The sequence below is a fragment of the Empidonax traillii genome, unplaced genomic scaffold (assembly GCF_003031625.1).
Source record: "Empidonax traillii isolate 1590-97213 ecotype Southwest subspecies unplaced genomic scaffold, ASM303162v1 scaffold458:size851334, whole genome shotgun sequence".
Taxonomy (NCBI): domain Eukaryota; kingdom Metazoa; phylum Chordata; class Aves; order Passeriformes; family Tyrannidae; genus Empidonax; species Empidonax traillii.
The window spans coordinates 253,934-266,362 of record NW_020955651.1 but is presented as its reverse complement, the minus strand read 5'-3'; the positions used below and the strand labels follow the sequence as shown (position 1 = coordinate 266,362).

The window sequence follows — 12,429 nt, the reverse complement described above, 5'->3', positions numbered from 1 at the left end:
ATGATTAATTCGTTTCACTTTTGAAAAGATCTACACATTAATATTTTTGCTTTTCAATTCAGTGATTACATAGCAGTTGTTAGCTTTTAAAAGTGAGCTTTGCAATTCAGTAGTCTCTTCAAGGTGTCTTCACAGAATCACAGAATATACTGAGTTAGAAGGAACCCAGGATCATTGATCATTGAATCCCACTCCTTGAAATATCTTTTGATGTCTTGAAATGTCTTGAAATATCATGTGATGATTCTAGGAAATGTCCATTACAGGTGTTAAGTACCCCACTTACTATGAAAGCCAGTTGCAGTGGCTACTGTTCTTATTGATTGCCTAGCACATTTGCAATGCCTTTATCAATAATCAGTTGGGTTAACTATTAAAAAAATTGTTTGTAAGATAATAGTTGTCTTTAGGCAGGTACTGATCATAACCTTGAGGGCAATACGGTTGAAGTATCCAGATCTTTGCTCTGAAAAGCATGCCTGGATGTTCGACCATTTTGCTTTGAAAAATATGCTAGTGGCTTCAATCTGAATGGTGAGTGAGGCAACTGGAAACTGTTACAGGAGGAAACAGGAGGGATACTTACAGAAGACCTTGAGTGCATGACCTTGCACTGAATATACTAATATACTTGGTATTCCTTTATTTTTAAGGTCTCAGCATGCAGTACCCTTTAGTGAAAGCCCCTCACTCTTGTCTGCTAGTGTCCCTTAGGGTTGGTACAAGAATTGAGATAGAAGAGGACTCAAGGAAGTATGCCATATAAGAAAAAAGATAGGTACAAAACTGAGGTGACAAACCCTGCACAGTGGTAAATATGGGCTCTCTCTATGGGAGAGAAGATAAAATGTGAAACTTCAGAAGAGCAAAAAACTTGTCCAGGTTGAAATAGCATCATAAAGTGGTTACCTCTTTCAATGTGATGACTAGAGAGCTTCAACAACTTTTAATATTATTTTATATAATAAATAATACACAAATATAGTGGTATATTATTATAATATGTGATTATAAAGGTTACATTAATTTTAGGATGCTAGGATGTTTTCTCTTAATACAAAATCCCTGCAGTGGGAAACAGTGCTGCCTTCACAGGCTGTGGTCTTGCTAAAGCTTTATGGTGCTACTCAGTCTCAGTAGTTATAACTACTAATGATCTTGTCTTGTAAACTTTTTTGCTTTGAACAAAGGTATATGTGTTACTATTACTTGGTAACTATGTCATATTAAGTGACATACTAAGCAGGTAGACCATCAACTTTATTTTGGCAAGGTGAGAATTATAAAATATAGCTGGTTTTTAAAAGTGACTGACTTAAGGGTAATACTTAAATAATTATATTTGAGACATGGCTTTTTGGTATTGTTACTGAAATAGGGAGTGGGACTTGATTCCATGAATGGGAAACATCAGTCACTTCTAATGTGAGGGAGAAATGCATACAAGTGTCAACTAACTTGGTCTTATTGTTAAATAGGTTTAAGTGGAAATCCGGCAGACATAGAAAGGAGAGAAGCAGTTTTTGGGAAGAACTTTATACCTCCTAAAAAGCCAAAAACATTTCTTCAGTTAGTATGGGAAGCACTACAGGACGTTACATTAATTATATTAGAAATTGCAGCTGTAGTATCCTTGGGCCTTTCTTTTTACCAACCTCCAGGAGGAAATGAATCATGTAAGTAAATTTTTTTTTTAAAGTAGGTGCCAACTTTATTATACTACTGACTTTCCTAGTCCAATGTGCCCGTACTGTAAATCTGATGGGAGACAGTAAGTCAATGGAAAAGCAGCTTTATTGTTCCTTATTTGAGAGCATACTACTAAAACTCTTGCTTGCCTTAAAAGGGCAACGTGAGATTTCCCTGATCATGATCTGGTATCATTCTGACCAGAATAATGCCAGAGGTAAATTGCAAGCAGCAGGAGCAAGGACTTTTCTTAAATCCAGCAATGTTTCTGTGCAAGTGGGTTTTTTTTTAGCTTTGCCTCAAATATTTAAGGAATTTATAATTTGCAGTCATGGGCTTTCTCTGAGGAGTCAGCAAGTCTTAAATTTTCCTTGATTTGCAATATGACACTGGTAACTTTCTAATTTAAGAAATGAAGATATATTTATGCTTCTAGACAGAAAATAAAGGGATTGGGCCTTCACTGAACTGAATTTTTGCAATGATATCTGACTTGTTAAGACAAAGGTAAAGTGGGATATGTTAAGAAAGCAAAAGCTGATTAACTAGTATGGCATTCTTATGCCACCATTTAACAAGATAATAAGGAGAGGTAACTTTCTATATTAACTTCTTTTGTGTTCAGATAAGTGGGGTGGCTTAAATTCTTTAAGTTGCTCTAGTTTTCAGGTTATTTAGCTTCTTTATGCGTTACCCTTATGGAAAATAAAGGTAAAATTGCAAAGAAGACCAGCACAGAAAATGTTTAGCAACTATTAGTAGTTTCTTTGTTTTGGCAATTTTTTTTTATTGTTGGAATAGCTACCTATGTGGACTTTCTTAAATCTGTTTTCTGCAGTATGTGGATCAGTAAATGTTGGTGAAGAAGAGGAGGAATCTGAAGCAGGTTGGATTGAAGGAGCAGCAATCCTCCTATCTGTAGTTTGTGTGGTACTAGTAACAGCTTTCAATGACTGGAGTAAGGAGAAACAATTTCGGGGATTGCAGAGCCGTATTGAACAAGAACAGAAATTCACAGTCATCAGAGGTGGTCAAGTCATCCAAATACCAGTAGCTGACATAATTGTTGGAGATATTGCACAAGTGAAATATGGTAAACATTTTTAAAGTTGAACTTTCTTTTAATTTTAAAAATGGAAGAGCAGTCAACATACCTAGTGATCTCTTGTAGGTGACCTTTTACCAGCTGATGGTGTACTCATTCAAGGAAATGACCTCAAAATTGATGAAAGCTCACTGACTGGAGAATCAGATCATGTTAAGAAATCGCTGGACAGAGATCCTATGCTGCTGTCAGGTGTGTAGCATATGACAATGCTTGAAGAAAGTGTGTTTTTTCTTGGGTAAACTGGTTGTTTAAAATTTAAAAAACTGTACCTTGTTGTCTCTAAAAAGTATCCAAAACCAATGCTACAAAACTGTGGGAGGGAGCAGACCTTTAAAACTGTGTAGCTACTTAGGGTTTTCCTTTTCAGATAGCTTTGGCAATTAAAGCTTTAGAGGAGCACAGTGATGTATATACATGTCTTCCCTTTGTTGATGTGAAGTTTGAATACTTATTTCCTTAAAGTGCTTACGTGCTCTGCCATATAACTGCTGAAGTCATGGTGGAAAACCTGATTTAATCTTTCAGGTACACATGTGATGGAAGGCTCTGGAAGAATGGTGGTTACTGCTGTAGGTGTTAACTCTCAGACTGGAATCATCTTTACCTTACTTGGGGCTGGAGGAGATGAAGAGGAGAAGGAGAAGGAAAAAGAGAAGAAAGACAAGAAAAGTAGGCATAATAATCTCAATCCCTGGGGAAGGAGGGGTGAACTCTTGAATGTTACTGGATAAAAACTTTCTTAGTTAGCTGTACCCAGAAATCATTTTTTAAAATTCATACTTTCCATAGGTTTCACAGGAAAAAAAAAACAACTCAGGTCCAGTGACCAGAGAGTGCATCACTACTACTAACTCTTTTCATGGTGATTTTAATTAAACTTCAAATCTTATTGATCAAATAGAGTTTGGAAAGTTCACAACTCCTAACCAGCCATACTATTTATAAACAGTTAAACTGTCATTTTCTGTAACTTCCAAGTACATTCATGTTTAATAACGAATATTTGTTTATGGCAAAAAAATTTATATAATCCAACCTAGTAAGTATCTAGTTCTGCATTTGACAGATAGAAAATGCCCCTTTTAGGGCATTCTTCTGTGACACTTGAAGGGAAAAACATATCTTTGATACTGCTGAATTTGTGGATAATTTAAGCATATATGAGACTGATTTTAATAAAAGATGAGCAGATGGCTTCTCCTGGTACTCCTTTTCTTCCAGAGCTGAAGTTTTGAATGCTCAGAGATATACAGAAGACAAATCCCTGGTGGCACTTTTCTTTAATCTTTATTTTTGGAGGGATGAAGGGCTTGTAATTGAGTGTATTTTGGAGCCCTTCTGTGAAAAGTGGAATGGGCTGTCTTCCTTATTACAGATCACTTTATCTGAGCTGTAGCCTTTACCCTTAGAATCAAAGCTTGGAAATCTTAAGCAGTAGTGTTTTGATACTAGCTCTTACAAGGCATGTTCAGGACTGAGCTTTACCACAGTAAAAATCCTTCAAGAAACTGCTATGAAGTCTGCTAGATGGGACTGAGTCTGAGGGTTCTTGACAGCAGAACAAAAAAAAATAAATATAAATCAAAATATATTTTTTCACCAAAGGAATATGGAACAATAATGGAAATTATACAGAAATCTGATTAGGAATCTCAAGGGTCTTCAAACTAAAGAGTCAATTGTTGAAGTGTGTGCTCTGTGCAAGAATTGGGATTGAACTCTTTTTGTCTTGTCCTAACATGCAAATACTTTACAGTTCTGATCATTCCAGAAACTTGAAAAAAATGTAGTAAATTTCTTCAAAAGAATGGTTTAGAAGAAAATGGTTACAAGAAGAATTGAAATTCTAAAAGAGCTTCAAGCATGATAGTGAGGACATGCAACACTTCCAGGGATTAGTGTGGAACAGTTGCCATCCTTTGCTCTTCCCCTTTACAGAGGGGACAAAGCAAATGACAGTACCGGCTGCTATGTCACGTATGGAGAGGATTATAGTTTTTATTAATATTCTGTCAGTGTTTAATATTCTATAAGCAGAAGTCTCATTGACAAGTGGTGTTTTGGTGTATCCTAGGGCTTCAACGCTTGCAGGTGGGTTTTTTTTGTCTCCCGAGATAGACAGCTTCCTCTTTCCCTTAAGTTAGGTGCATAATAAGATTCTCCTTGGTAAAACTCAGGTTAAACTAAATTAGCGCCTCTGTGAATGTTAAGGAGATTAAAGAGACTATATTTAGTTGGCTGTGTATGGCTTGGTGCAGAGTGAAAGCAAATGTATGTACAAGGAGATAATGTACGAACCAGGAGTTGCAAGTAACTCAAGTGTAGAACTTTGCTCTTGTAAGAGAGAGAGGGCACCTAGGAAGGAAAAAATACTAAATTAGGAAACAATGACAAGTTCTTTTAAAGTCTGAAGTGACATCTTCTGGAGAAAATGAACATGCTGTTTCTTTTTCCTTGGCTGTTGTGAGGGTGCTTGGGGGGAAATCTTATGTATAGAACCAGACTGTGTGTCTACAGTATTGGTGTAATGAAGGTGTTAAATGTCATGCCACACATACTTGACAACTTGATTTTCTTCTACCTGAGTACTCTTGTAAATTTCAGTCTGCATAACCTAGGGCCAAAATTTGTTGAGTTATCAATGTTACAGAAGATTTCTGGGTTTTGTTCTAAGTTGCTCAATTAGCTTTGCTTTCTCTACTTTAAAGTAAAGTTTGTCACTTGCCAAGCCCCCCCAAACAACATAAGGTATGTGCTGATCTTCCAGTTACCTTTAATGTTCACTTGTTAAACTCTTTCATTATTTTACTGTCCTTTATGATCTCTTGTTGAACTCCATTTCTGAACACAGGTGGGAGTGATATTTTATTATGAACTAAAGCTATTCTTACACTGATGTATGATATTTTACTTACAGATTATGTTCGTGTGCGTGTAAATAGGGTTAGCATAGATCCAGTAATCCAGTGCTATGCCTCTGTTAAGCTTGGCTGTAGATTTATAAATATTTTATACTACCATAACTTCTACAGTGTTGTACAAAAAAGCACTGGTTCTGGAAGTGAGATCCTACAGTTCATTTACAGTAGTAGTCAGATACTGGTGGCAAGTGCTGGAAGAGCAGAGGAAGATGGAGGCTACCAGAATCACTTTATTGTAACAAATATGTTACATAGAAAAATGTGTAAACAAGTCTTTTTAAAGCTTTCCTCTGAAGCAATAAGTGTCTGTGTCAGTAATTTGTGCAGACTTAACCATGGTAGATTACCAGTGCAGCAGTTTTGTATGGGAAAAGGAAAGTCCAGAAGACTGATGTTAGCTGTTTCTCTGAGCTGACTTGCACGGTTTACTTTCTTTTTAAATGAAGTTCCTTGTTTCACCAAAGTAGTCATTATATATAAACATAGACATTAAAATGAATTCTGCACAGCCAATTTAAAACACAACTGTTCCTCTCTCCGACAGGTAAAAAGCAAGATGGAGCTGTTGAAAACCGTAATAAAGGTAAATACAGGTTCTTTGATCCTTTCTTGCAAGTCTCTATTTTCTGAGCATGTATGTAATGAATATAGACTTTCCTATGAAAATACATATTGAATTCTTAGATCCAAATTGCTTTTATGCTAAGGATGCCATAAGTGAATCTGCCCCCAAAAAAATGCTTAACTGAACTTTGTATTCCAGCACCTACTCCCAGTACACTTCTCTAAACATTCACGTGTAGTATGGCCTCTCAGATACAAGAGTACACAGTATTGGTGCTAAGCTTTTTAAGTACCACTGACTGGGGGGACTCCCCAATGGCTAATTTTTTTCTTACCTTTTAGCTAAGGCCCAAGATGGTGCAGCCATGGAAATGCAACCACTGAAAAGTGAGGATGGTGGGGATGGAGATGAGAAAGACAAGAAAAAAGCAAACTTGCCAAAGAAAGAAAAGTCAGTTCTCCAAGGCAAACTTACAAAGCTCGCAGTTCAGATTGGCAAAGCAGGTATAGTATCTCCCAACCCAATCTATTCTATGATTCTATGATTCTATGATCTCAGTACCCTCCTTCGGCCGATGTTATGTTGGAATTAAGTTAGAACATGCATAGTTTGTGAGGAGATAAAATAATCAAGGCACTCAGGACTAGCTACATATGTTAAGTGCAAAGTTCTAATGCATGGAAGTGTGCCATTCTGCCTGAATGTGCTGATGGCCTTTCAGACTGTCGTGTGAATGGCTTTTATTTTTCCTTGATTTAAATAGATTCAGGCTTTCAAGCGCCAGCTTCCAGGAGAGGAAATTCCAACTTCATAGCATTAGACAATGGTTAGGAGTGATCTTTTTAGATTAGATACATTGCTAGTTGCTCCATCTTGAGAGCTGTAGATTGAGTGGAATCTGGGAAATGTGGTAGGGTCAACTAGGTTTCTCTGGTACTTTCAGAGGCTTAGGAATTTCCACTTAACATATGCCTTGCTGATATGTAACTTCTTTTTTTTTTTTCTATCAGATAATATTCAGCTGTCTTGTCAAAATATTAGGGAAATTGTTACTGCTTGAAAGTAGACTAAAAGGACAGTGAAGTTCAGTGTAAATTTTAGGCTATATTATCAGTAGAATTATTGAATGATTCAGGCTAGAAGCAACTTCTAGAACTTCAAGAAGTGCTGACTTCAGCATCTGTGTCATTAGACTGCTACAGTCTGTGGATGAAGCAATTAAACTTATAGCTGTAGCACTCCATAGTTGTGTACAGCAATGTTAAGTTTTCAGAGAAACTTGTAAGAAGAAGTGCTGAATAAAGTTTCCCTGGTATGTTTAGTGTAAACTACTTTTCTTGTCAAATGTGGGTTTTTTTTCATATATTTCAAAAGCTTTTGTTTTCCTTTATGTATGTTTTGACCCATTGCAGTTACCCATGTACCCTTAATACTCATAGACTTCATACATGGATTTTTCTATCCTGCTGCTTTGAGACAGTGAAGCACTCTTCTGAATCAATTAGCAGTACAGTCATTGAAGACCTGCTGAATTTTTTTCATTTCTTATTTCTGCTTAGTCAATTGACTTTACGTATTGGTCTCTCCTGCTCATAATTAGCTCTATGCTTTTCAATTAAATGGAAGAAAAAAAGATTTTAGAAATTGGTAGGTGAAATGCATGAGGAAATACTTGCTTTGGAAGTTGGAACACCCCTGAGAGCTACCTCAATGTTTTGACTTGCCTGTTTGAAATCTTAGTTATAAACTAGCTTCTATACAAGTAGAAATGTTTTGTACTTGACTTAGCTACAGTCTGTCTTGCTAAATATTTGAGATAATTGCTGAAAACTGTTTATTCTCTTTTTAACAAGGTTTGTTGATGTCTGCAATCACAGTCATTATCCTTGTGTTATATTTTGTAATTGATACCTTCTGGGTTCAGAAGAGACCTTGGCTTGCTGAATGTACACCAATTTATATTCAGTATTTTGTGAAGTTCTTCATTATTGGAGTTACAGTCTTGGTGGTGGCAGTACCAGAAGGTCTTCCACTTGCAGTCACTATATCTCTGGCTTACTCTGTTAAGGTAAGTGGATCGAGGGGGAATAGATATTATAGGTAGATTCTTGTATTCATCAGCTCTTAAATCTTGACTGACTTATGCTGCATCACATATAAATATAACAGACTGGGAAGAAGCTTTTCTTGTTTCCCTGAACTACAAAGAATTCTACTGCAGTACTTTTCCTCATCTCTGAATACACGCTAACATGAACAGTGAGGATTGCCAGCCTGTTGTCACTAACCAAAGATGAATGGGTTCAGTACATAGCGTTGTAGCATTTGTTTACAATAAATAGTTGTTTAAGAATTTGTAAATAACATTCTTTTGTAAGCCTCAACTTCTGCCTAGCTGAACTGTTAAGCAACTGCTACAAAAGCTTCCAGATTGATTTTCCTTGAAGATGGAATACTGTTAAACATTTAGCTTTCTTTTTATTATACAGTGTGTTTTTTAACTTAAAGCTCTTTGTTTTCTTTATTTGCTTACTGTTTCAGCATGCTGAGAGTAGTTATTTATCTGAAAATCTAAAGTAGACAGTCAATGCTTACGCTGTGTTGTAAAACTTATATCACTAATTAGTAGTGGCCTTGTTGTGGTATCACTTGAACTGAATCTGCCTCTTGGAAGTGAATATACTGTATGAGCCTCTTAAGTAAAGAATTTAAAGCAATATTTAACTTATGAAACTTGTGCAGTCCTCATTATTTTAGTTGAAACATTAGGCTCCCAGTTTGTATTTGGTTATATAAGTCTGAACCTGGCATCTTGGAAGTCTGTATTATCTGTGGTTCATGTAAGTCTAACACAGCTTATTTGACCTTTTTTGTAAGTGGAAAAACTTTTTAAAGATGGTATCTGGTAAAGCTCAAACTTTACCTCTCTTTCTAAAGATCATCATGAACTATTTGCTCATAACAGTCGGAATATTATCAGTAGTCCGTGTGACATGCAGATATGTGAAATTAAGACTGTATATATGTACTTTGTTTAAAATGAAGTTTACTGCGACATAATAGACTTAAAGGAATCCGTACTGAATGTGGCAGCTGCAGATTCTTCCTCTGAAAGATACCAGATAACTTAAAGACTGAGTGTTTTCTGAAACTGCTGTGCAAGACTGGACTTCTTAAATGAGAATTTCTGAAGTGTGAAGTAATGGTTATGAATTGCTGTTAACTGCCTTTATTTCCTTAGAAAATGATGAAAGATAATAACTTGGTGAGACATCTGGATGCATGTGAAACAATGGGCAATGCAACAGCTATTTGCTCGGATAAAACAGGAACATTGACCATGAACAGAATGACAGTGGTCCAAGCCTACATCAATGAAAAACATTATAAAAAAATTCCAGAACCAGAAGCTATTCCAGAGAAAACTATGGCTTACCTTGTGACAGGAATTTCTGTTAATTGTGCTTATACTTCCAAAATACTGGTGAGTGGATTTCTTCATTCCAGTCAAGATAATTAAACTTCCACAAAAGACGCAAATTGTCTGGTGGCCATGTGGTAGGCAGTTAAATTGTGGCACAATGCAGCGTAAGGTATTTTGCACCTGGTGTAAATTTCTGAACTCTTCATTTGAGACTAAATTTCAGTTAGAATTGGTAATTCAAAGATACAGTCTCAGGAAGATAACTTCCTCTAAGTTTGTTTTTATAAATGAGGCTGTTTACCTTACTTGAAGAGCATCTTGGCTGGATTTGAGTGCTACTTCAAAATAAATATTTAAGAGTAGTACAACATTAAGCAAACTGTAATTAAAAAAAAAAAAAAAAAAGTAGAGTTGAGGATAGTCATGGATTTTTTTTTTTTCCAGATACCATTGTATAGTTTGTAGGCTTTAGAACTGTACATTTGATCAAACCTTGTTTGAGACTTGCAAAATATTTTGAAACTTAAAAAAAAAAGTGGACTATTACACATTTTGAATACTGGACTATTTAGCACTTTTGTGTGCATTATTTTTCTGAAACTCTAAACCTAGCTTCCTTGCTGTAGATATTCTAATACATTACATAAAATTTTTTAAGGCAGTAAAAAGTAATAGTAATAATTAGGATTTAGTAAATAAATTAGCACTTCAAAATTTAGTAGAAGCCTCCGCTATGAATGTTTGGTATACAAACTGCAGCGAAAACTCTGTCCAAAAGCTACTTCTCAACCAATAAAAATGGTACTTCTGTAAGAATTTCCTCAATACCTGTACTTGAGGTGGCATGACAAGTTTAACAGCACTGATTTTTCTGAAACAAGATGGAAATACTACTGATGAGTTATAGTATGTGAAGAGTTTCACAATCTAATTTCTAAAGCAAGGGGAAAAAAAAAAAGGTAGCTGCATGTAAACTGACCAAGTCCCTTACTGCTGCAATTTTAACTGAATTATGTCCAATGCAGTCAGAGTTAGTCTGCTTTACAAAATCAGAGAGGGCTAAAAGGGGCCACTTGACATGCTCTGATCCAGTCCCCCTGATCGAAGCAGGATCAGCCAGGTCACGTTGCTTAGGGCTATGTCTGTTCAGGCTCTAAGAATCTCAAAGGATGGAGACTCCGCAATCTTTGGCCAGCCTGGTCAAGTATTTGACTACCCTTAGACTAAAAAAGTATTTCCTTATGTTAAAATGAAATTTCAAGAGCTTCAGTTTGTACCCATTGCCTGTTGTCCACTCACTGGGCACTACCAGAAAGTCAAGCTTGGCTGTCTTTACATTGTTCTGCCCACCTGGCATCATTCAGGCATTTAATACATTCTCATAAATTTCTTCCCCAGAGTCTTCTTCTGACTAAACAGACTCAGCCCTTTCAGCTTCTCCTCATATGTCAGGTGCTCTAGCCCTGAATTATCTTTGTGTACCATGGGTGTGCTTGTGCCTGGATGTTGATAGCTGTCATATTGGGGAGCCCAGAACCAGGCACTTTAAACTGCTCGTTAAAGTGAACACTTTGAAAGTGCGAGTATTCAGTACTGCCATATTCAAAATCTTGTAGCTCTGAACAATGCAAATGGATCACTGACTTATGATTAATATAATTCAGCTCTGGCTGCCTGAGGCATGTCAGACTGAGTAAGTGCTTCTCCCTTTTTTGCTGCAAACTACACTGCAGTGCTATAGCTATATAAGCTCAAATATCTCAAGAGAAATACTCCCTTACTTATAGGACTAGTATGTGCATATCCCACATTGCTGAGATAAGAAACTTGTTCTGGTATTAAAGGGTTGGAAACTTGATTCTGAACTCTTTCCAGTTAAGTAGGCCATGGCCTGGAAAACAGAACTTGGAGTGAGACTTAAGAAGCTTAAAGACTTAGTTTGTTCAGAAGAAGGCTAACCGGTGATGTGATCGTAGTCTAAGTCATTGAGGAAGAATTATTACAGGACAGGATACTTTAATTTAGCAGAAATAATGCAGTTTAGCTTGCTTAAATCAGTATGTGAACTGTACCTGTACTTTTAGAATCCGAAATAACTGTTCAGGGTCTACAGTTCATAGATAAGTATTTCAAGTAATAGAAAATGCCTTTTGGAAAGATCATGTTGATTGATACAAATTTAATGGGTAACTTTTGAGTTTGAGAAACAGACGGAAGGATCCTAAACAGGTACGGAAGTTACTTTTAAAAAAGCAGCAGTGTGACTTTGGATCATGACTCACAGGAATTTATAAAGTAATCATTGAAAAACTAAAACTTCCCCATCCCAGAGCTAAGTTTGGCCTTCCTTGTTTTCTAAATGCTGTGTTTCAGTGGTTTAGAAGTTAACCTCCTAATCCATGCTCACTCTTGTTTTTCTTGCAGCCTCCTGAAAAAGAAGGTGGCCTACCACGTCATGTTGGAAATAAAACTGAATGTGCCTTGCTGGGATTGCTCTTGGATTTAAAACGTGATTATCAGGACGTAAGAAATGAGATACCAGAAGAGGATTTGTACAAAGTGTACACCTTCAACTCCGTTAGAAAATCTATGAGTACTGTGTTAAAAAATTCTGATGGCAGTTTCCGGATATTCAGTAAAGGTGCCTCTGAGATAGTTCTTAAAAAGTAAGAACAACTACTACTGTGATTCAGCACTTAAATTTGGCTAAATGTTGTGATAG

General features: G+C 36.4%; 1 protein-coding gene across 7 annotated transcripts in view; it reads left to right on the top strand.

The window, feature by feature from the left end:
• Positions 1-12,429, top strand: part of ATP2B1 (ATPase plasma membrane Ca2+ transporting 1) — a 62,479-nt gene that overhangs the window by 30,452 nt on the left and 19,598 nt on the right. For all 7 annotated transcript variants that reach the window (XM_027895359.1, XM_027895362.1, XM_027895363.1 and 4 more), the window contains exons 3-11: positions 1,479-1,676; positions 2,528-2,782; positions 2,861-2,986; positions 3,323-3,466; positions 6,263-6,301; positions 6,625-6,786; positions 8,137-8,351; positions 9,525-9,767; positions 12,132-12,373. In XM_027895359.1, the coding sequence (XP_027751160.1) occupies positions 1,479-1,676; positions 2,528-2,782; positions 2,861-2,986; positions 3,323-3,466; positions 6,263-6,301; positions 6,625-6,786; positions 8,137-8,351; positions 9,525-9,767; positions 12,132-12,373 (1,624 nt within the window). The remainder of the gene's footprint in view (positions 1-1,478; positions 1,677-2,527; positions 2,783-2,860; positions 2,987-3,322; positions 3,467-6,262; positions 6,302-6,624; positions 6,787-8,136; positions 8,352-9,524; positions 9,768-12,131; positions 12,374-12,429) is intronic.